The 23,194-nt window shown below is 40.8% G+C and overlaps 3 protein-coding genes across 8 annotated transcripts in view; 1 reads left to right on the plus strand and 2 right to left on the minus strand.

The window, feature by feature from the left end:
• Window positions 1–8: 8 nt before the first annotated feature.
• hnrnph3 (heterogeneous nuclear ribonucleoprotein H3 (2H9)) lies at window positions 9–8,470 on the minus strand. Of its 2 annotated transcripts, none has more exons than XM_086024785.1 (11): window positions 8,306–8,470; window positions 6,092–6,184; window positions 5,150–5,305; window positions 4,906–5,049; window positions 3,540–3,678; window positions 2,887–3,086; window positions 2,035–2,133; window positions 1,192–1,298; window positions 985–1,120; window positions 757–810; window positions 9–681 (listed from the first exon to the last, which is right to left on the minus strand). In XM_086024785.1, the coding sequence occupies exons 2-11, from the start codon at window positions 6,177–6,179 to the stop codon at window positions 614–616; spliced, it is 1,191 nt and encodes a 396-aa protein (XP_085880911.1). In that variant the 5' UTR covers window positions 6,180–6,184; window positions 8,306–8,470; the 3' UTR covers window positions 9–613. The 2 variants fall into 2 exon arrangements, with proteins under 2 accessions (XP_085880911.1, XP_085880909.1); XM_086024783.1 differs by lacking the exon at window positions 8,306–8,470 and adding an exon at window positions 6,863–6,978.
• On the plus strand, window positions 7,724–12,485 carry LOC147149969 (phenazine biosynthesis-like domain-containing protein 1). 3 transcript variants are annotated; one of them, XM_086024788.1, is made up of 10 exons: window positions 7,724–7,779; window positions 8,257–8,356; window positions 8,775–8,873; window positions 9,116–9,225; window positions 9,440–9,469; window positions 9,547–9,635; window positions 9,848–9,939; window positions 10,771–10,854; window positions 10,988–11,050; window positions 11,168–12,485. In XM_086024788.1, exons 2-10 carry the CDS (start codon window positions 8,296–8,298, stop codon window positions 11,278–11,280), a joined length of 741 nt encoding a protein of 246 aa, XP_085880914.1. In that variant the 5' UTR covers window positions 7,724–7,779; window positions 8,257–8,295; the 3' UTR covers window positions 11,281–12,485. The 3 variants fall into 3 exon arrangements, with proteins under 3 accessions (XP_085880914.1, XP_085880912.1, XP_085880913.1); XM_086024786.1 differs by lacking the exon at window positions 7,724–7,779 and adding an exon at window positions 7,925–8,080; XM_086024787.1 differs by lacking the exons at window positions 7,724–7,779; window positions 8,775–8,873 and adding an exon at window positions 7,925–8,080.
• Window positions 11,366–23,194, minus strand: part of dna2 (DNA replication helicase/nuclease 2) — a 16,718-nt gene continuing 4,889 nt past the window's right edge. For 2 of the 3 annotated variants that reach the window (XM_086024771.1, XM_086024772.1), the window contains exons 7-25: window positions 22,263–22,411; window positions 22,047–22,169; window positions 21,681–21,924; window positions 21,031–21,145; window positions 18,903–19,059; window positions 18,647–18,826; window positions 18,074–18,310; window positions 17,890–18,003; window positions 17,695–17,804; window positions 16,263–16,372; window positions 16,056–16,184; window positions 15,883–15,975; window positions 15,585–15,778; window positions 14,138–14,227; window positions 13,781–13,994; window positions 13,571–13,660; window positions 13,307–13,492; window positions 13,097–13,246; window positions 11,366–12,024 (exon numbers count right to left, since the gene is read on the minus strand). In XM_086024771.1, the coding sequence (XP_085880897.1) occupies window positions 11,974–12,024; window positions 13,097–13,246; window positions 13,307–13,492; window positions 13,571–13,660; window positions 13,781–13,994; window positions 14,138–14,227; window positions 15,585–15,778; window positions 15,883–15,975; window positions 16,056–16,184; window positions 16,263–16,372; window positions 17,695–17,804; window positions 17,890–18,003; window positions 18,074–18,310; window positions 18,647–18,826; window positions 18,903–19,059; window positions 21,031–21,145; window positions 21,681–21,924; window positions 22,047–22,169; window positions 22,263–22,411 (2,736 nt within the window). In that variant the 3' untranslated portion in view covers window positions 11,366–11,973. The remainder of the gene's footprint in view (window positions 12,025–13,096; window positions 13,247–13,306; window positions 13,493–13,570; window positions 13,661–13,780; window positions 13,995–14,137; window positions 14,228–15,584; window positions 15,779–15,882; window positions 15,976–16,055; window positions 16,185–16,262; window positions 16,373–17,694; window positions 17,805–17,889; window positions 18,004–18,073; window positions 18,311–18,646; window positions 18,827–18,902; window positions 19,060–21,030; window positions 21,146–21,680; window positions 21,925–22,046; window positions 22,170–22,262; window positions 22,412–23,194) is intronic. The other variant, XM_086024773.1, reaches the window with a different exon arrangement.

Here is a 23,194-nt window from a genome sequence, read left to right on the forward strand (position 1 = left end):
TCCATATGTAGTGTACACCAAACAAATGATAGGTCATTTAATTAAAAAAACAAAAACATGTATTGGGCAAAATGTACAACAGCTGTGCTGTAAATGGTCAACTTGAGCTGTAATAGACTTCCAACTCTTAAGATATTGAAGTGAGGTTTTTGTCACAAACAGAAAAGATTCAAACACACAGGCTCACATTTGTTAAACTTTTAAAGCAAAATTCATCTGGGAATACCACGTCCAATCCCTGTGGCAGAAGGCCCAAAAAACCCCACTGAAACTTTCAGAAGTAGACAAAATTAAACAATGTTAATATGTTTTTCCCCCCCAAATACTTCCTACAGGTGGCAGTAACTGGTCTTGACGATGCAGCACAACTAATTTCGTTTTTTTTTTTGCGGGGACAAACATTAGGTTACCCACAAAATCAGACCATAAACATGTCCAGCTTTTACCCCTTCAGTCTTGTCGTCAAAATTGAATAACTCAGTGTAATTCACTGGACTGTATACATTTTTAAATAAAGGAAAAAGAGGCGGAATAGCAAAACAGATGTCAGATCAACTTGGGGACAAAATGTGGCCCTTGAGGACCATGACAGAAAGGATGTCAGGGAATTACATCAGTATGAGCCTCGCAGCCCGCTGCTCCGTGAACTGCCTCCTGAGTTACCATAGTAACCGCCGCGACCTAAGAAATGTAGAAAAATGTTATACATACATTTTTTTTTTTTATGACAACAGAACAGAAAGATTTAACACGCACTCGTTTCGGCTCCGATGGCTGTGGAGTTGAGAAAGAGCTCGATGTAGCGGTGCTCTGTGGACAAAAGGAACGATTGAAAATCACATAAGTGGACGACTTTCTTTTTCTTGAAAAATGACTATTGTCATAACATTTTTTTTTTTTTTTTTTTTCACAAAATAGGTCATATTTTTTTTAATTCCTATGGCAAAATTCTCTGCTGTAAAAGATGGAGAGGACAAGGCGTACGCATGTTGTGCTTGTCTTTGGACATGGCAGCCACGGCGTCCTCATGGGTGCGGAACTCCACGTCTGCCTCTCCTGTCAGCTTGCCGCTGAGAGCAACGTCGATGTGGACGCTCAGCGGGTTCAAAGGTGAGAAGAACTGGAAAGGAAACAAAAAGTGTCACAGACACAACACAATGCCAATGAAGCATTTGGGCGCCATCTTCTCACTTTAGCAACGTCCATCTCGCTGGCGCGGTATGGCAAACCCCTCATGTGGACAAAATGGCCGCCGTGGTAACTTGAGCCTCCTTCGGACTGACGACTGTAACTGTTGCCTAGTGACAAATATACACTTACACTAGAACTAACATAATACAATCTGAATTCAACACATTCATAAATATGCTGGATATGATTATTTCAAATTTTATCGACAAAAGTAAAACTTGATGTTACAGGGCAGACCAACATCGAATCAATTGTTTTCTTTTTTACCCTATCATCTTGTAAATGAGCTCAAAATGTCAATGCTACACCAAAACAAAAGTACCATTGATAAAGGTTTTAACATCCAATCCCGCACATTTATATGAACACAAACTAATTGAATGCCTCATAAATTTAGGCTACTGGTTTATAAAAATGTTAGTAATTTTTAATTGTTTATCCACCAGATAACACCTTTCCATTTCAAAGCATGCAACAATCTTTTACTTTTATTTCTACATAGCTGCCTTGCTACTGAACTAGGTGTGTATTCATCTGCATCTTCAAAAGTCAATAGGGTTAAAAATATATAATATTTGATGTGTATTTTTCAGACTAAAGTAGTCTAAAAGTTCTACTTAAATTATCATTACTGTACGAAGCACATTTTTCAGGTATCTGTATTTTATTTTTCTGTCAACTTTGTACTTACATTTCCAAAACATAGCTGAACTTAAAAAAAAAAAAAAAAAACCCTCATGACTTTTCCCACTCCATACAAAAAGACTATTAAGAGAGCGGTCAAATCTACCGTGACTGAGATCTTGCGGACAACGCTACTCCAAAGGAGTCAGAAGATATTACCTCTTGATCCTCGCTCTTCTCTTACGCGCTCATCAAACATGCAGTTCCCAAAGCCATAGCTGTTTAATCCATTGTAGCTGTCAAAACTATGTCCATAACCTGGACACATACAATAAGAACAATTAGACAAGAAGAAAATGACCTCGTCTTTTGCGTCATCCGCATGAGACGAGCTCAGACGGCAATGTCAAACAGAAACATCTTTATGCAACATCCTCCAACAGATGAAAAGTTTTACGTGACCTCCCTCTAGTGATCACTGCCTAAGAACAGTTTAGTTGTACATTGGCACCTTCACGTTAGAAACAAATTTTGTTCCGTGAACGGGGTAACTCAAAACGTTTGTAAATCAGGTAGCTTTCCCATTGAAGTGAATGGAGATGCAATTAAAACACCAAATTATCATACTTACATTTTAGGACATATATACATGCAGTATATAATATACATACCGGTATGTATATATATATATATATGTTGAGGCAGTTTGCATAATGAAACATGTCCATAACTAGAGACAGATTTTCTATCAAAATTTGGTGCGTAACTTAAGTTCGTAAAACGGAGGTTCCACTGTATTAACTTGAATTCAATTTCTACCAAGTGTTTACATACCACTTGTATTTATCCGCCATGCATTTTGATTAAATCATTAAGTTTGTGTTTAGTTACTGCCATATTGAAGTACAGTGTCGACGTTCAAACTACACAATGTTGCACAAGGCTAACAATATTTATGATGCTTTCTGGGAGTAAAGTGTCCTGTTTTTAATGAACACTTCCGAGTGGAAGCCATGGTTCCGAGTGACGTCTTCAGCAAATCTTATGCCACATCATCTGAAACCTACTTACCTCCCCCGTAGCCCCCTCCGCCCCTCATGGAGTCCATGAGAGAGCTGCTGCGACTGGGACCAGAGTTAAAGTATCCCCCCCTGGGGCCCTCCATCACAGGTCTGTCGTAGGGCCCCGGTCTCTGGCCCCCGATCACCCGCCGGGGTTCGTCCAGGTAGTCTCGGATCTCGACGCGACTGCTCTTAAAGATCTCAATGTACCTGCGAGGAGAGAGGCCGGCCGCGGCGAGTCAGGTGGGGGGTGTGGAAATGGCTCATGTGGGCCAGCACACATACACAGAAAGATACACACAGAAAAGACAGGTATGCCTAACAGTTGTCTAGCTGGCAACAACCTGGACAAAATGTCTTTAAATGCACTTGCTCTACCTCAGACTCGGCAAACTGCCTCTACAAGCCCAATGCCCCCATTACACTAGGACTACATGTAGGAAATTACACAGTAAGTAAAAGCTGAGCACACATTACTTCTACACATTGCATTGTATGAAAGCCCCAATTAAAAAAAAAAAAAAAAAAAAAATTACTCTAGCACACCCCTCCCGCCCCCTTATTGGCAACAGAATGTGACAGAAGATATCCCCCAGTAGAGTATGGACTAGAGTAGAAGAAGCCCGACCCAGTCCAGCCCGTCCCCCTTGCCGTCCGTCCCACCTGTGCCCTATCCTTTCCTTGTGTTTCCCCCGAGCCTTTTCTGCTATCTCCTTTGAGGCAAACTGCACGAAGGCTTCCCCTGTGCTCCTCCCCTGGTAGTCCACTGGCAGAGTAATCCCATTCGGCACGATTCTCAACCCTTCAACCCAAGCACACAAATACATAAGTCGGTAGGTAGGCAGGTAGACAAACACCCACTGGAGCTTTCAGCTGGAGGACAAGTCATGAGGGCCACAAGCTGTACAGCTTTAACAGGACTACATTCAAACTAAGCATCTGACATGATTGTGCTTTATGGAATAGGCCCAGAGGAGGGCAGAATGACAAGAAAGAACTGGCCTGGAGTCAGCGCACGCTAAAGAGGAGGTCACGTATTGTGTTGGGGGGGGGCTAACTGCTAACTCACGAGCCACAATATTAGGCACACCTGCCCAAGTGAGTGAGCGCCACAAAAGAAACAAAAGAGTCAACCCTATTGCTAACCTGTTTGTTATTCCGGAATCGACCTATTTCTGCTTTTTGGGTGGAACCTATCGGGGGTTGGTTTGTTTGCTAAGTAGTTGGTGTTGATAGGGAAGTTTGAAGTATTCTTGAGTACATCAGGGAAGAGCAAAGTTTAGCCTGAGTGGAGGTTACACGTCAGAGAACAAGTCATCAGTATTCATTTTGCACTTTGAACAACGGGAGCCACTAAAACAGGCATGTAAAAAATATATAAATAGCTTGGCATATAATCAATTGATCTCCCAGTGCTCTACTTTAACATTTTACCGCGAGTCTGTGTCTAATGTAGACGCACAAAACAAATTTGAGCAGGATGGGAGTACTTCCTAAAGTGAGTCTTTTGAATGTTACAGTACATGACTTTTATAGGGCAGTAGAGCTGACCCCAGGTCAGTGTCAAGCATCATTCATTTCCCCCTAACCCAAACAAGCCCGGCCTATTCCATTGTTGGACCTCCTTAATATAGATCATACATAAACAATAAATCATTTGGTCAACAACATAGTGACATATTATAACAAGGTCAACATACTACAAGAACAAACAGACATATGCAGACATGCAATCCTGCCTTACAAGCTTTAACGTCTACTTTGTTATATTCATCTGAAACGTTCTTTGTGATCTTCAGATATATTTAATACAAGAGTAGAAAAAGAAAAATACAATCACATGTGAAAATATATTCGGTTTACTACAAAATGATGGGGTACAACATTTATAATGTGAACAATCTTTCATTTGAATAGTTTGGCTTTGCCTCCTTAGACGGCATGAAAAAGTAAAAATAAAAAAAATAAAACAATAGTTTATCACGTGTGAAGACTAGTAAGCTAATGCGAGTGTGTTATGTTGGCATACCTGAAAAGAATTGAACAATTTCTTCCTTGCTGCAGCCAAAGGGCAGGCCTCTGAGTCTCAGCATGCAGCCACTGGAGCTGTCATAGTCAGCAGGGCCGCTACGCTTCAGCACCCAGTCCATCTCGCTACGATTCGACTTGAACACTAACACACACACAATATACAGTTCGATAGAAAGTCAAAGGTTTATTTCAACAATATCTGAATTCAAACACCCCCGAAGTAACACAAAACTATTCCTTACCCTCAATGTATCTGTGTCCCATGTATTTGCGATCTTTACAAAGAGCATTCTTGAAATCCTCCGACGTTTTCAGCTCAATAAAGGCCTCCCCGCTGGGGCGGCCTTCTTTCGAGTAGGTGAAACACACGCCATTGACTTTGCCAATGATGTCGCAGTCTGCACACAAGACATTTATTTACATTACCTTGAGGGGAATAAAACCACAGACCCAGACATGTTCTGTGCTAAAGAAAAGCACATAATATTTAAAAGCTATGTAGCTGCAAACACGGGCTGAACAACAATCTAATCGCGATCACTGGGCCGTAATTATGACAGATTTAATATGCAATTTGTTTTTGTTTCAAGGTCCCCCACCGCGTGAAATAAAGTATAAAATGGATGATTGTGTGTAGTAATTCATCCATGCAGACGGTTCATTTGCTACGTGCAGCGATGAGGTGATGTCATCTTTACTGGACGTCTCAATGAAATGAGATTAAGGAGCGTCTTCTAATTTCCACAAAATATTTCTACCTCCTCCCACTTCACTTCTCTGTCATTGTCAAATGAGCCATGTCATGCAGGACCATAGGTATTTCTGTAAACAGTGTGCCACGTGACGACTTTTTCTTTTGGTGCATGTCACCCGATGTCGTGCTTTGTGCGCACGCATGTCACATCACAGATGCATTACTTTCACATTAGAAGTCGCATGTTTTTGTAATGTAAACAATACATACAGAGATCAGACTTCACAAAATATCCAAATTGGGCATCATGTCCTGCAGTGTGAACGTAGCCTTAATGTGTAAGGAGTGCTGTTGTAGATATGCTCCATATTCAAAGTAGCTTCAAATAACTTCAATGAATTGGTGCTAGTTGAATACAATTTGAATTGCATTCAAATTTCATGTATATTCAAGTCTCTGGCCGTGAACAGGTGTGTATGCTCTGTCTCACCTGAAAAGAAACTGGCCACTTCCATCTGGGTGCAGGCCCAAGGAAGGCCTCTGATCCTAACCACGTAACCTTCTTCGTTGGAAGACATCCTCACTGGCAGACAGTAAGCACAAGAATAAGTCGTTTGAATTTAAGCCTTCATATTTTTTTAAACAAAATATAATTGACAGCAGCCACTGATTAAGTCATATTGAGCACCACATCACATTCAAGTTAGTTGAAAAACATTTTTACATAGTGATATAAACTGTCATTTCTAACTGACAGCCACCAATAATCATTCTATCTACTAACTGGTTCTGTAGCACCAAGTTGACAAATGGCGAAGAATTGCTGGTAGTGATGTTGCATATAATTCCTTCGTAACAAGGTTGGCAGTTTCCAGCTAAAAAGTTCCTATGGAAACCTTAATAACAACAAGCAAACCAACTGCCTAAACTTTACAGCACAATTATTTTCTCTGTAGGGCTGACGTTGTAGAGAAAGCCCCCCAGTCGCCCCAAACGAAACGTCACTTTAACAGTTGATGATTGTTCTTTGGTGAGCATACGACATTTGGAGTTGGCTCGCTAGTAGCGCTTATCTGATGTGCTAATGTTAGCTGGACAACGTTAGCAGTTAGCTTCGGCTAACAGCGGTCAAATGTTCAACGCGAGCTAGCACAATTTAAGCCCACTAAATCGTAGTCACTGTGTAGCAGAATTTGTCATTGACTGTAAATACAAACCGAGCGCCCGCTTATAAGTTTGAAAAAAGGCGAAATTGTCTCACGATCGCGTATTATGCAGCCGGTGTCTTCCGTCTTGTACCAGCAAGCCTCAGGTGACACTTCCTGTAATCACCCTGACGCTATGTTCTCGCGAGAGTGGGATTTGACTACACGACTGATTCACGGGTTGAATGCTTTAAATACCTGAGGAGTGTTTGTATACAACCAGTTGAAATGGAATGTACATGTGGACTATCTTTGTTCAAAATTATCTCAGAGACTTCATTTCCTGAGACGACTCAGATTGTTTGGTGTGAGCACAACAATAATGACTTCATTTTACATTGCAATTTTAGAGAATCTATAGGTCTGCTTGGTTTGGTCCTTTAACTGTCAAATTGAAAACAAAAGTCGAATGACGTGTAACTGCAATGAAAGTGATTGGAAGGAAAGAGTTCACTCCATTGCAAGAATTTTTTTCAAAGCTCGGTTCTTGCACAGTTTAAAAGAATCACCAGCGACCCTTTCCATTTGTTGCATGATGAATATGAGATTCTCCCTTCGCGTAGACGCTATCGAGTACTCACATGTTAAAGCAACAGATACAAACTTTCTTTTGTCCCTTCTTCTGTGGCTCTTAAACAAATCGGTGTGATACTCATCAGATGCACTAGGTCACTTTTATATTAAGGGTCTTGCTTTCATGATATTTGATATGGTGCAATTAAGTGCAATCTTTTTAGGGCCTTTATTATTGGCGATTTTATGGTATTGATATGTGTTATGGCCATACTATTATTTTGTCGTTGAATGTGCATTTTTTTTGTGGTTGTGTGATTGTGCAACTGTGATGCAGTGTCGAATTTCCTACAGTGTCTGGGACAATAAAGTTATCTTATCGCCATCCCCCTGTGTTCTCGCGTTACTTCGGGACAACTACGCGTATACTGTACTACGAAACATATGCCTGAAATAAAGGGTACTGTATTTTTCCCCTTTTTAATATTGTTTAAAGGTACTTTCTGACATTGAAAAATATGTACCATAGCTCAATAAAGTTTTAGAAACACTCATACAGGACCATGAAAATTATTGTATAACTAGGACGCACTCTGCGTGTGGCAACACTGACTAACAAACAGCCTGGGTCAAAGTCCCCCCAAAAAAGCTCTGTTGTATCGCTTTGCACATTCAAAATGGAGATTCCTATTTTTATAGTGGATGCCTTTACTGATTTACCATTTAAGGGGAACCCAGCAGCTGTTTGTCTTTTAAAACACGTGAGTGGCAATACAAACTATAGTAGTTATTTTCACATTGGATGACGAAACTTAAACAGTAGCTACAATTATTTTATGAAAAGACAGTTTCATTTGTAGAATATTCAAGCAGACAGGCATTCATTACATATCTGATTAACTTTGGTTATTGTATTTTTGCACTTTGTTTCTGTCAGGAGCTGCGTGATGAATTGTATCAGAAGATAGCAGCGGAAATGAACTTACCAGAAACTGTCTTCCTCACCACAGTCAAGCCTTCTGAGGATTTCGCAAAAGGTCAGATGCAAAAATAGTTTGATTGCACTCGAAAAACAAAAAATAATTAATAACTCTGCGAGTACAGATTAACACGTCTCACGCCTCACCTGTTGTATAAAGCCGAGCCACGATTGGTCGTCGTTACCTGAGCAACTATAATGTAATTTTCAGTCGACAGCAAGTGGCAAAATGGCCGCCCTCTGAGATGAACAAAACAGGTGGATTTTACTGCTACCGGTACTCATATTCCACAAAGGCAGCATTTGTCAGAATGCCGTACTAGCGGGTCTGCATAGAACATAATATTGTAAAGAAAATGTTTGGGTTGACTTCCCCTATAAAATTTCCCTATTTTTTCCCCCCAAAATGGGCAATTCTCATTATTGCCAATATAATTATTATACTGAATTATATTATTTAATTCCTTTTTGGATAGGTGTGAGGTTCCGTCTACGTTGGTTCACACCAACCACTGAGGTTAATCTGTGTGGTCACGCCACTCTGGCCTCTGCTGCCGTCCTCTTCAAACACAAGCGTAAGATACTTTTAAAAAAATTTTTGTATATATACACATTGCCAACTTGAGTCCAATGTTCCTTCACATAAACACATCAGTGACACACTAGAGCAGTGAGCAGCTTTCCAGCACCCACAGAAACAACACATCTGAATTATTTAATAAGAGTTTTTCTTTTTTTTATGGTGATAAAAATCATCCAATAACACCAATATTACGTCCTTTTAGAATTAATGTGCTACTGTTATTTGACCTTTCAGAAAATTTTAATTCCACTGTGGTGTTTGAGACCAGGAGTGGCGATCTGTCTGTTGTACAACAGGGAGAAGATTTGGTGATGGATTTTCCCCTCAACCCACCCACCAAGCAGGTGCACTATTCGAAAAGATAATTGTAATTTCAGAGAATGGATGCAATTAATATGAAATAAAATGTTTTACTAGTCTGTAAGATACACTATAAAAGATGGTAGGGAAGGTAGCAGGAAATCATGTGTCTCAATCAACATGTACACAGTATTTCTCATACACAATGAAAAGACCAAATGCGAATACAAACAGTAACATATTTTTTCTTTACTCTAGGCTCCTGAACATTTTAGAGACCTTATTAAGGTGAGTAAAACAATCATGGCTAACAGTGTAGGTTTTTTTTTTTTTTTCCCCATGTCTTCATGTGATGTATCCTCCAGGCCTCGGTAGGAGACCACCCAGTCCAGGATGTTTATCTGAGCTCCAACACTAAGAAACTACTGCTCCGACTGGCGGACACCTGTGACAGGTTACAATCTACACATACTTATGCAAAGACATTCACTGCAATGCACCAAATTGAATTTGGAGTCAATATTAAGGAACATCCACATAAAACAGCCGAGTTTCTTAACAAAGAGGTCATATGTCTCTTCCTACTGGTATTAGTGAAGTATCAATGTTTGTATAGTGAGACGCACATCAAAGCACCACCAACCAAGTACAAGTCTGTGCTTCCAGGTCAGTGCTCACCAGTCTTAAAGTCAACCCTGAAGCGCTACTAAGCAGCGACAAGAGCGGACGAGTCCAAGGCGTCATAGTCACCACGAAAGGTATTTTTCCTTTCCTAAACCTGACCTGACCACTTACAGTGTGTAAATGGTATCATCACTACCTGTAATTTAGTTCTGACATGATGATTATGTAGCATGGTGCAATCTTTGTCAAGTATCATTTAGAAATACACTCCCAGCCACGTTAGGTACTCAGACACAATCCAAGGAGATCCAACTCAACAGAAATTCTGTTTTTATAAAGCTAATTCTCACTTTTGATGCCATGTGATAAAGACAGAACTCGTGCTTACCTAGTCAAGTTTTTTATTTTTTATTTTTTTTAAATACGATATTTTAATTGAAAGGGGCCTAGCATTATGGCTTTACAGCGCTGTTTAACAACCACAGAGATAAGTCTACTGTAAAAGTGGAAAAGCATGACTGTATGATACCCGATACTCGCAATTATTTGAATTCTGTTTGGATACACTCAATATTCTCTCAAAATTGTGCATTATCATTATAAATTCACACATTTAAAATAAGTTATTCAACTGGATTTTTTTTTTAGGTCAACATATCATGTGCATATCATTTTTGTCCAATGGTGTCTGAATTTTGTAAATATGTGCCTGTACTCACTAAAAGCTGGTAATCACAGTATTATTCGATTTTATAGGTGTATCTAATGAAATGGCCTGCATTTAAAACTTTGAATTACTTACCATTTTTGCATAAAACCAATTTATTCAAGTACATAGAAGCTGTGTAACTTTTTTTTTTCTTTCCTTTTTTCAGTAACCGGTGTCTTTTGAGGAATGCACACTCGTTAACAGCATAAAGTGTGGTCATCCTTTCTATTGTAATTGCATGTTTTCTGGATTTAAGGATCTCCAGATTGCCAGCCAGGATATGACTTCTATTCCAGATATTTTGCCCCTTGGAACGGAATTCCAGAGGACCCCGTTACTGGTTAGGATTTTTCCTACTACTGTACAATGTTTAGTTGTCACGACAGTTGCCAAAATGTTGTGCTATTCTATGCAAAATAATGGTTTTATATGTATGGTGTTCTATAAAATGACATCTACTTTTGCAATTGCAGGTTCTGCACACACCGTCCTGGCTAGCTACTGGTCTAAAGAACTGGGAAAGAAGAAAATGCTTGGTCATTAATTTAACAAAAATCCGTTCACATATTCAGTCATCAGCTCTTGCTTGCGTCGCAAAGTCGCAATCATCTCACCGTGTTGACATTTCTTTCTCCATCCTGATGTGTGCGTAGCATTCCAGTGTTCCGGGCGAGGTGGCGAGCTGCGGCTGGAGGTGAGAGAAAACGGGAGACTTAACATAGCGGGGAAGAGCGTCACCGTGCTGCAGGGAACAATCACACTGTAGACATCTGCAGAGAAGAGCGCCTTTACTCTTAAGGCAATGAACCATCCACGTGCTTATTCACAACATCACAAAGCCTGAGGGAAGGTCATGTATTCATCACCAGTTTTATTATTCAAATAGGTTACACAAAAAAGGAAAATAACACACATAAAATCAAAGACTAATCAATTATACAAAATTTGTCGAAAAGGTAAAAATTACACATTGAATCAAAGCATTTGCACTGTCAGTCATCATAGTTTATCATCACATGAGATGTTTGACTGATTCAACCTTCAAGTTTAACCAAAATCATGTCAGTTCTTATTGCCCTTCCTCTGTTTAGCATCTACAGTAGTCTCCTCAAATATCTAATCTAAGAATTTCTGCGACTTGACATTTTCGCAGGTTTACAAATGTGTCTTACTCAAATGAATTCAAGTATGAAATTATGTCAGATTAACAGGTAATTTATGTAACACCGTTTAGTTAAAGATAAAAAAAATCCTTAAATTACACAGTTAAATTATTTGACTAAAAACCCACAATGATTCATCATTCTGAGCAAAAATATACAGTCACTGCTAAAGCAGCGTCGATCATTTGAGCAAATAAATATATAGTTCATTGAAGCTGTGAGGCACTGTAAAGACATCCTGGTTGCCGCGATGTGACCGACGTGGAGGCGTTCAATCGCTGCTGACGTCTACGTGATCACAGGAGCATCATGGGTAAGGCTTTGTGGGCTGACGGAGGGAGTTGGATTATGTGAGGTTAGTTAAGGAGGGGAAGGACAGCAGGAAAAGTGAACACTTTAAATTAGAAGTGCATGGACAAGTTGTGAATTTTGCCGTTCAACTCATTGTTACAGAAGAGCAAGTAGTGCATAAAGCACTGAAAACGAACAGCATTCAAAAGTCCAGAGCAGGTCAAATGAATGTTGCTGAATATCGGAAACTTTGATTGGACAAAACTTCCTTGATTCACTTTTAACATTCACGGCCAGAGACCATTTTGACCCACAGGATATTGTTATTATATATGCCAAATAAAAGCATAGCCTCCTTTCATCAGGAAAATAATAAAATACTTTTCCATTCATAATCACTGGTTGAAAAAAAAAAAGGTCGCTTGTACAATATGCAGCCTCTTCTGCTGTTGCACCTAAAATGGAGCATCACGCCATCTACTGGTTGTTGTGCATCAATAAAGTTGTTTTTACAGTGGAGTAGTATCAGATGCTTCCCCACCCCTCCCTGTTGAAAAAATCAATTGACAAGCACTGTATACTTGTCAATGGCAGTGATAATCAATAGTGAATTCCTTACTAAAAGACCGATGAATTCATTGATCATGGATATAATTAATAATAGATTGTAAATGTGTATTTAGGGGTATGTCTCAGACACATTTGAATTAATATGGGAATATTTTGATCTCAATACTGTCATAAACCCATAATGAGGGAATTGTAGTCTCCAAAGTAAAGAAAGAGGGGACCAAGATTACAGTAATAAAAAAATAAAAACAAAACTCCCAAAAGGTCTGGTGTTTCTTATTGGTATTTTTTATGCCCATATAAAATTGAATATTTATGCAAAATAAATGTGCTTGCTTTTAGGGCGGCAGTAGCTCATCCATAAGGACTTAGTACTGAAGATCTCATCATGGTCCCACAAGAATTTATGACCTATTACAAATACCATTATGAACACGCTCAATAATAAAACTATGACAAGTGTTCTGCTCCCAAGCCCGCACGCTAACTCTGGCAGGGAGGGCAAACAACCAACTAAAAAGCAAACAAGACGTTCTCGGAGAGAGAGAGGACAAAGGATATCATGTTCTCCTGCTCCAGATGACTGAGTAGTTTCTCCACGGGGGCGTATCGTCTGAGCGTGGACGCGGAACCCACCATCAGCAGTTTGTGTTTGGCCCTGGTGACGGCGACATTCAGCCGGCGCCAGTCCTTCAGCAGCTCTCCTAGCTAAGAAGCAAGAAACAGGTCAGCTCGCAGGTCACGAGGGGCGTAACAATGAAAACGTACGTTTTCTTCTTCCGTTGTACTCCTGACGAAAGAGAGCACAATCACGCTCTTGTCCCGTCCTTGGTATTTGTCCACCGTGTTCACCTCCACGCCGCTAAACGCCGACGACTGCAGCAGAGCCGAGACGCTCTTCAGTTGTTGTCTGTATGGGGCGATGACACCTATGTCACTGGCCTTACAGCCGGCCTAAGAGAGAAACGTAAACCAGGTTTGGTCGAGAGAAGCATTTATCGAGCCTTAGTGTCATGTGACCTGAGGGCATACCTTGATCAACAGGGACAGAAGGAGGTGGACGATGGCTGCCTCGGTGCGATTGCTTATGCCTCCTTGGACCACCGACTCCAAAGCTGGCACCTTCCAGGAGAAAGGTCATCTTTGAATGCACTTGATCACATGGTAGTTTCTGGGACGTGCAATACGTGCGGCCACACTGGGTGAGATTTCAACTAGAAGCGAGGCGTATTTCCGACATACCACGGAGCAATCCAGGAAGCAAATGGGTTTGCTAGGTAGCAACGCGGCCCGTATCCACGCCGCATCCTGCGGGGCGTGCGCGTCAGGAAGAAAACCGAGCTCCGACTGGACGGACGTCAGCGAGGGCAGAGAGAGGAGAGCCGACGCCGTCTTCTCTGAGCCGCACTCCAGGCGGCCGTCATACATTAGACAGTTGCTCAGGGACATGATCTGCCTGGAAGGAAACAGTCAGTTGGACCAGTCGTTTGAAGAAGAACATAAATCTTTGATCACTGTTATATTTAATATCCTGTGAAGACAGCAGATCTAAGTGACGCTGACTTTTACTGAGTCCTGCAGGGAAGAGGTAAGGTGTACCTGTTCATGCGGTATTGGACGTTGAGGTGGACCACAGCTTCACTGTGGCACTCTAGTCGCTTGAACAGACTCTCATCCATCCCTAGTGACCTGTTGAAAAACGAAAATATATGAAAAACGGGTATTTCTGAATTAGTTGTCCATAGGATTCTGAACGTATTCATTCCTATGTGTTAAATGAATCGCTATGAGTTTCAATATTTAAACTGAACTACTGATATTCAAAGAGGAAGTCAATCCAAAAAATGTCTTGACAATATACTCTATGCAGCCCCACTAGTCTAAACGCGGCAATCTGATTAATATTGTGTTTGTGGAATATGAATTAAATAGTAAAATCCACCTGTTTTTATCCATCCCAGGGAGCGGCCATTTTGTCACTTGCTGTCAGCTGAAAATGACATCACAGTTGCTCGGAGCTCAGGTAACGCCCAATCATGGCTCAGCTACAGAAAACAGGTGAGCCGTGATTGGCTGTTATCTGAGCCCTGAGAAACTGTGATGTTATTTTCAGTCAACAGCAAGTGACAAAATGGCTGCTCTTTGGGATGGACAAAAACAGGTGGATTTTACTACTTCCACAAACACAATTTTAATCAGAATGCCGTGTTTAGACTAGTGGGGCTGCGTAGAATCCACCCGCTAAAAACGGGTGGATTTTGCTGCTTAAAGCGAAATTCAACCCAAACATATTTTTTTCAAGAATATGTTCCCAGCAAGCCCACTAGCTGAAACACAGCATTCTGATTAATTTAGCGTTTGTGGAATTTAAGTTAAGCAGTAAAATGCACTCGTTTTTAGCCATATCTGGGGGCGGCCATTTTGTCTTCTGTCGACTGAAAACGACATCACAACTGCTCACAACAACCAATCACTGTTTTCTGAATCTGAGCCGTGATTGGTGGTTGAGAGCAGTTGTGATGTCATTTTCAGTTGACAAAAGACAAAATGGAGCCCCCAGAGATGGCTAAAAACGAGTAGATTAACACTTATTCCACAAACGCAATATTTATCAGAATGCCTTGTTTCAACTAGTGGGCTTGCATAGAGCATATTCTTTAAAAAAAAAAAAAGTTTGCGTTGACTTCCCCTTTAACTCAAATTCCATAAATGAAATATTAATCAGAATACCGTGTTCAGACTAGTGGAGGCGCATAGAACATAATTGTAAAGACTACTTTTGGGTTGACTTCCACTTTAATGAACTTTTCTATATTCTAGCTTATTAACTCATTCATTGCCATTGACGAATTTACTCATCTTTTCACAGTCCAGCCATTCAATCCCAGGAACGTATTTTTTTTTATATTGTTTTCAAATTTTTTCAAACGTTAGGGTAAAAGAGGGTCTGCAAATGTGTGGCAGTGAATGAGTTAGGAATAAATCCTGAAGGTTGTAAGACAAACAAAGTGTACAATAAAGGTGTTTCTTGTTTTAAAAACCGTACCTTGCTTCCTGATGATGCACTATTGGGGGCAGCTGTTGGTGGTCGCCAACGAGGACAAACCTGTTGGCGTAGAACAGCGGGCCCAGGCAGATGGGCTGGCTGATCTGCGACGCTTCATCCACGATGCAGAAGTCAAAGCGCCTTCTTGTGAAAATGGGATGCTTGATGCCCATGCAAGTTGTTCCCACGACCAGCTAAAGGGAAAAAACAAGACAACAACAAGAAAAAAGAGCTTAAAACGGGTCTGCAGTGTGAACCGTAAAACACACCAATACTGGCAAGAGAAAAGTGTTAAAACCTCTCTGTTATAAAGCTGTTCCAGTTCTGTCAGCGTGTGAACACCTTTCTTTCGGACGCTTTCGTCCGTGTATGGAAGGATGTCTGGATGGACCTGTGGAGAGGAAAAATCTTGTATCTTTCTGGCTAATATTTGGACTTTTTTTTGTACAATACAACTACAGCATAGGCAACCTTCTGCCCTTGGCCAAGACGCAGGAAGCCAACTTTGAAGCGCTTCAGCTTCAACAGGATGTTGTCGACAGCAGAATGCGTGTAGCTGGTCAGCAAGACGCTGAAGCCGCACGCGTGTAGGATGCGAACCTGCACGGGAGGGAAGTAAAGAGATTGTGACACCGGCGAGGTCGTCTTCATTATTCTTAAGTGGGTTCATGAGGCTACCAGGGTGCAGATGGTGGTGGTTTTGCCTGTGCCGGGCATGCCGACAATCAGTGTGTAGTCTTTCGACAACAACACCTTCTTCATGGCCTGCTTCTGGGGCTTGTTGAGACCTGCAAATACATGCACGGTTAAATCGCACACTAGTGGAGATATAACAATGAAGACATTTTTCCAAAAAAAAAGTAAATGATCTGCTTACATGTCATCTAAGAAAATGTTTATGACTGCACATTTTGATTCTTTGAATTACCTATGCAGGGTTTGGATGTGTATATGATTTATGTCTATATTCATTAATACATCACAGCCTTTTATTGTTTTTGTTCCATTTATTGTATTGTTTGTAAACTGCTTTGTTACAGCTCTAGCGGTTATGAAATGCGCTATATAAATAAAATGCTATTGCATTGTATTGTATTAAAGGGTTCATTGGTAGATGCATTGTGCAATATGTTGGAAAGTTGACTTCACAGGTCCCAAGATGAGAATGTATCGTACGCCGTGCTTTTCCCAGTGACGACAATATAGTATCTTGGCCTGTTTGTTTTTAAATATCATAATTTAGTGGAGCTGGAACATAGGAAGGCAGAGGTCACGCTTCTAAGTTGTGGCTCAAAAGAACGGTTCGTCCAGGTGAATTTTTCATAATCTGGATTGATTTCCACTCAAAATCAGCAGACCAATAGTTCTTCAGGTGATCGAACTCAGGATGCAGAAGATGACACTGGGCCTTGTTGAGATGAGCTGATTTGGGCCAAACACTCAACAACACTGCATGAAATAAGGGGCGCTACTTTTTCTTTTTCTATTCAGGTACAGGAATGGATTGGAAGTATATGTTATGCCTTCAATAGGGTTGTCCCGACCCAACTGACATGATTGGGAATCGGGGACAATCACATCGATTTTCAGCAGACCAGTATCCACTGAAAAAGATTGGGTTTTTGAATTTTCTTATTTTCTAAAGTCAAGAATACATTTAGTTGAGTTTCAATTGATTTTGAACCACTGCTGATTTACAGTCATATACGGAAGGTATTATCTTGAGATATATATATTTTTTTGAATAAAGGTAAGAATTTAGACGTGGTCTTCCTTCTCTTCTTCATTGTATTGCAGAGGTATTGGATCGGGACTCGGTATCTGCAGATATTTAAAGTCAAATGACTTGGATGCAAAAAAAAAAAAAAAAAAGTGATTGGGGCATTTCTAGTCTTCAATAATACTCCACAAGTTTGATTTTTATCAAATGTTTTCATAAAAAGAAACTTAATGAAAATGTGATCTCTGGTTCAAGGACCACTTGGTGTTTCTTGGGGATAAGAATGTCATCAGTGACTTCATAAGTACTAAATAAGAAATACAAAAAGGCAGCACTAAAACATTAAGTTAATGTTATGAAAGGAGTCCAGCTATGAGGAGAAAAAAAAACCTTTGAGGATGTTTGCCACTGTGTCTTTGCCCTCTCGGGGTAGAACATCACTGAGATTGCAAATAAACTCCGGCGAACGATGATCCACAACCAACTCCCTCAGACGATTACTGCACAAATTGAACGCAACGTGACCGTTTGAGGAAACAAGTCAGAAGGACGAAATGCATCAAATGGCAAAATACGACAAACCACCTGGCTTGGCTGCTTTCCATCAGCCGGGAGAGATTGGTGAGGTGAGCGCTGAGACCCATCACACCTTCGTCGACATCCAATCTAAACGTTTGCTCACTGAGCTTAGACACATCCCTGCGACGGACAATCGACTTTTATTTGACTGGAGACTATGCAGGAACGCGTACGATAGATTTGACCTCACCTGTCCAAGGTACAACTGATGGATGTCCTGCTAACATCACAGAGGTATCCTGTTGCCAGGGCGATGAAACGACCTCCCTGGTCACTCAGGACAACGCGATCCCCGCTGGCCGGGCCGCAACCGCTTGAATCGTGCGTCTCCTTAGCACGCTGGAAACGATGAAGGAAAACGCCCTCTGTCTGGACGCTCGCAGAGCCAATCAACAGCAGGTTCCCGATGCAACTTCCTTTCTTCTCGCTAGGGGCAAGTTCGAGTATTCGGAGTTTCATCCAAAACGCCTGTCACTGTCAACTAACGGCCACGCAGCAGATGGCACAATATTTCTTTCTTTGTTACAACTTTTGGGGACAGAGAAGTGACTGAATTTTGAAATTACTATCGATGATCATGTGCAAAGAAATTTCATGAATGAATTCATTCATTAATCCATCGGCGCAACTACAAATGAGACCTCGGGGGACTCCTGCTAGCTGTTTAGTGATGCTTGGTCATACGTCACAATTCATTTGCGTTATCCTCGGTTGTTAAAACACGGTCGTTGGTAATTGGACTTGACAATATGAGCCTTGTTACCTTTCCTCGGGCGTCTGGAGCCACACGCGCTTTCGGCCATTTCTGGCCTCCATGCTGGCGGCCTCGAGGCTGCAGAGCAGCAGCCAGTGGGCGAAATAGTCCAAGTGCGTGGAAGTCAGGTGACCCGTCTCCAGCTGCACAAAGTCATCACTGATATCTGCGGACGTGCCTTCCAACACCCTGGCGAACAGATGGAGGAAGACAATGAGGTCGGCAAAGATATTAGTTTAGGATTTGCAAGTATGTACAGGTATACCTTTCATACAGAGCACAGTTTCTCCTTTGAGGGCAATAATGGCAGGTCTTTTTGTCCGTCACCATGTCAGGAAGTCTGGCCAGGCGACTTGCCCCGACGCCCTTCTGCACCGAGTTGTGGACGTAATGAACCAAGGTGTTCCTCAGCTTCAGCAATTCTACAGAGAAAGAAAACAAAGGATGGTTAAAATAATAATGGCTTTTTAGTAGGGCTGTCAAAGTTAAATCATTAACTATGGGGATGAATTTTAATCTGTAACGCATTAAAAAAATTAACTCAGTTAACTCGGTTTTATTTACTTCCTGTAGTAGCTGACCTCTGCTCACTTTGCAGCCTAACTTAACACTGTCACAAAGACGGACTATACCGTAACATAGTTTTACTTTAAAAAGTTGCTCGACTGCTCATTGGTGGAATCCAAAAATAATTTGCGCACTTTGCAAAGCCAAATTCAAATACAATATTAGTTGTATGTCTTTGGTGTACCATTCAACAGTTATATTTTCCAGGAAAATAATCTTATTCAAGCATCAAAGAAAACAGTCTATGAATCAAAATATACGTTGATTTTTTTTTTTTCCACATTAATTCGACGATCGGTTCAAAACTTCGGAAAAAAAATGTAGCTGAAAAATACCATTAATCGCCATCAATTATGGAAAATTTTGCGATTAATTAGTTAAAAAAAAAATGTGAGCGTTTGACACCACTACTTTTTAGACATTTTGTAACTTAAAAGCATTCACCCTATTCGGGCAGCCACGGCCGAGTGGTTAAGACTGTTTGCTGCCTGCCCCGAGGGGATCTCGGTTCAAGTCATAAACACGCAGAAGAATGCCAGCATAGGTCAGTTTCATAAAGTGTGGACAAAGCAAGAGAGGATGTGGCAATGGACCATCCCCCCTCAACATCCCCGGACCCACGGCTGTAGTGTAATTGAGAAAAGCATACTCTGAACTGCTCCCCAAGCAATAAAGTAGCAATGCGTTTGCCGAGCGGCATAGCTGTGATGGCTTAAGGACAACTTTCATGCATTGTATGCGCATGTACTGTATTTAGAACTGTAAAGACGATTCTCTCTTGCTCTCTTTCCATTCACTGACAAGTCAAGGCCATCATCATATGTAGATAGGCATCTCATATGTGTCCAAATTTGTAATCCAGTTTTTAATAATAGAAAATAGTAATTTCATTATCTCCCTGAGAAAAGGACACCATCTGGTGCTCGGACCTTAATGCTGAAAAATGAGATGTACTAAGATCCAATACACAAGCAAGATAGCAAAAATAGAATTATTTGAGAAGTATTTCTAATAATCCTTGCCTGTGTCATGTAGCTAAACATGCAAATGATTAGAAACAGCCCTAAGTGTGATGCAGTTGAATTCTGCGACAATGATAACTACAAACATGACAATAAAAAAAAAAAAAAGTTAAATGACTAGCTCTCTGACAGTGTCCACCTACACTGATCAATCTTACATTACCATCAGCATTCGTACTTACCGCTAAGTATAGTGAAACCCATTAGATCCAGGGGTACCTAATAGAGTGTCCAGTTAAGACCAGCGAATGGGTCAAATATCACTATAAAGTCCCTTTGGTGTCCTCATCAGTATCACTTGTGGGAGACTAATGAAACTCTGAAGTCTTATTAGAAGTGGATAAACATTTGCACACATACTAATAAGTCTCTTTAAAATGTGTTTCCCTCATTTTATACCTTTTTTTTTTTTCATAAGACGTACGTACGTGATTTTGCCATCTCACACTCCCTCTCTGTTAACTACAATGGTCACATACTAAATCTTTTTTTTTTTTTTTAAACGATTTTACAGTCCACAACAAGCTATTTGATAAAACAAGTTATTTTGACCATGTACATTCTATTTTCATGATCATTGAACATTTTGCATGAAATTGCTGTCCACCCTGTCATTGTCCACCCTGTCAACAAGCTCACATATTTTGCTGTTTGTACATTTCTCTGCTTGCAGTAAAAGTATACCCAATAAAGGTCTTGGACCAAGTTTGCACGTCGGCTACTTAATCAATGAATAATTTCAAGGGAAAAACGTCACTTCGTCTCCTAGACCAAAATTGAGCAGCTTGGTGGAGCGTCGCATACCTCTGCGGTCCATGTGGCTGGCCACAACAGGATGCAGGTTTCCAGTCTTCAGGTAAAGCAGGAACCCGGCAGCGGGATTGTATCTCTCCAACGTCATCAGAGTGTACAAAATCACCTTGACACAGACAAGACTCGACATGATCTTTTTTGAAACCACTACTGGATATAACCGCCAAAACAATCACGTACACTATCAGCACAGTAGTATCGTCACAAATGCTCTTTACACTTCTAGGAAGTAATAATAGAAAGACATATTTTGTTTGTCTCCTTTGGAGATTTGAGAGCTTCCTCCTGTCTCTAGTATCTTTGTGGGGATTTGAGACGTCAGATGTCCAAAACTCACAATCTCTGTTTGTGTTTGGAGTGGTAATGGTTACTATGCAATAAAGGAACACCAAAAACAGTCAGTTATTCCTAGCAGCGACGATTGTACAGAGCAGGTACACGGGACGTAGTGCATAGGTGCGTAGGACTGAAACCAATCTTCAAATAATTCAGGTACCTTGATTTAAAAAAAAAAAAAAAAAATTAAAAAAAATAAATAAAAAAACTGTGGCCCTATACGGACAGTTACCAGATACATGTGCTGTAGTCCCGCAACAATTGCGGCGCACAGTTTGTCTCAATGCCAAATAGTTTCTACCAACCTGACTGCGATGTTCTGTCGAGTTGGACTCCCTCCCAGTTTTCAGTTCCAAGGGGATCGTCATCAATTCAGAGGATTTGTGGCTGGCATTTCGGGTCCTTTGGATTCGAACCCGTGCCGTCAAGTCGATCTTCCCTTTGAGACCGAATCGCGGCGCCCACACGTTCTCTTCGATGTCGGCCAGCTCTGCAATGGTAGCCGCGGCCGAGTACTGCGTCCTGTCTGCAACCCCGCCGTCGCTTGGGCTGAAGTCACAACCAAAAAAAAAAAAAAGAGACTAAATTCCAACGGGAAGCAAGCAATTGAAAATAAACGCGCACCGAGAGAAAATATATGTACTATGTAATCTACAGTGTTGCATAGTCACATTTTGAGGCTGATGGCTTTTGATGTTGGCGAGCTGAGGTATTCCTTTGCCCAGAGCTCCAATGAGGGGAGGTAATCATGCAGCTCCTGCTTCATCTCATCCTGAGTTACACCCAAACTATACCTACACACAAAAAAAACCACACAACAAGAGTAAGACATTTTCTCTTTCATCTCACTTCATACTTCTGCTAGCTGGGGAAAACAAACAACTTACATGTCGCCAAGATGCTGGGGACTGTGCAGAGCCTTCTCAGCTATGTTCGTCAAAGTGCCCAAAGAGAAATCCTGAGCAGTGGCTGCTCTCTGGAACACTTCATGAATGATGGTGCCGTTCAGCATTTGCTTGGAGCCGCCGTCAAAACTCTACTTGCGATAAAAGAGCGGATGACAAAAGAATGTGAGATTGAATCAAAAAAGTCATACCCGCGGGCCACCAACTTAATTTGACCTGTCACCTTTCCTATAGTCAACAAAAGCGTGAAAAGGATGATTCCCATCTTCTTCATTTGGGATTTGCTAATGGTGTCATTTACTTTTCCTTTTCTCCCTTCGAACTTAGGTGCCACATGAACTATGTAAGATTTGGGTGGGCCACCACAGTAAGTTTTGCTTTCAAATATTTACATCAATTCCACCTACAGGATAATATACCTCGATTCAAAATGAAATACGGTGTTGTACAACAACAAAAACAAAACTCAACTGAAGAAAAAAACGTTTTTATTTATCCTATCACTTTTACTACTACTACGACTCGATAACTTACATAATATCTATTTATTTGCAAAAACAACCCATAAAATGGAAGAAATCTGAGATACCATTTCTCATTCTATAATTTTATTTTGACACATATTTCATTGTATATATATTCTCTAACGTCCAATACATCCCTGGAACTTCAGTTTTCCAAATTCGATAGTTTTAGAAAAGAAATATAATATAGGACTACAGTGGACTCACGCATATTTGTGGTTGAGCACCCACGGACTTGCATTCCTGCTTCTTTTTTTTTTCAATTTGCCCCCCAATACTTTAAAAAATATATATATATTTTTCCCCCAATGCATGTGAATGTGCGTTAATTATAGGTGGATTTTTGCTATTCACAAACCGACCCCGGCTCTATCACCCTGTGAATAGCAG

The sequence above is a fragment of the Filicampus tigris genome, chromosome 3 (genome assembly GCF_054856515.1).
Source record: "Filicampus tigris isolate MCC_2025a chromosome 3, RoL_Ftig_1.0, whole genome shotgun sequence".
NCBI lineage: Eukaryota > Metazoa > Chordata > Actinopteri > Syngnathiformes > Syngnathidae > Filicampus > Filicampus tigris.

What these genes read in the sequence shown, in the direction of transcription:
- hnrnph3 (XM_086024785.1), bottom strand. Translation starts at nt 6,179, where the DNA reads ATGTCTTCCAACGAAGAAGGTTACGTGGTTAGGATCAGAGGCCTTCCT. An exon ending in GGGACACAGATACATTGAGG is followed by an intron (nt 5,050 to 5,149) that starts GTAAGGAATAGT and finishes TGTGTGTGTTAG; the next exon opens with TGTTCAAGTCGAATCGTAGC. An exon ending in AGAAGAGCGAGGATCAAGAG is followed by an intron (nt 1,299 to 2,034) that starts GTAATATCTTCT and finishes ATTTGTCACTAG; the next exon opens with GCAACAGTTACAGTCGTCAG.
- LOC147149969 (XM_086024786.1), top strand. Translation starts at nt 7,997, where the DNA reads ATGGAGATTCCTATTTTTATAGTGGATGCCTTTACTGATTTACCATTT. An exon ending in CTGTTTGTCTTTTAAAACAC is followed by an intron (nt 8,081 to 8,256) that starts GTGAGTGGCAAT and finishes TGTTTCTGTCAG; the next exon opens with GAGCTGCGTGATGAATTGTA. An exon ending in CGTCATAGTCACCACGAAAG is followed by an intron (nt 9,940 to 10,770) that starts GTATTTTTCCTT and finishes TCTGGATTTAAG; the next exon opens with GATCTCCAGATTGCCAGCCA.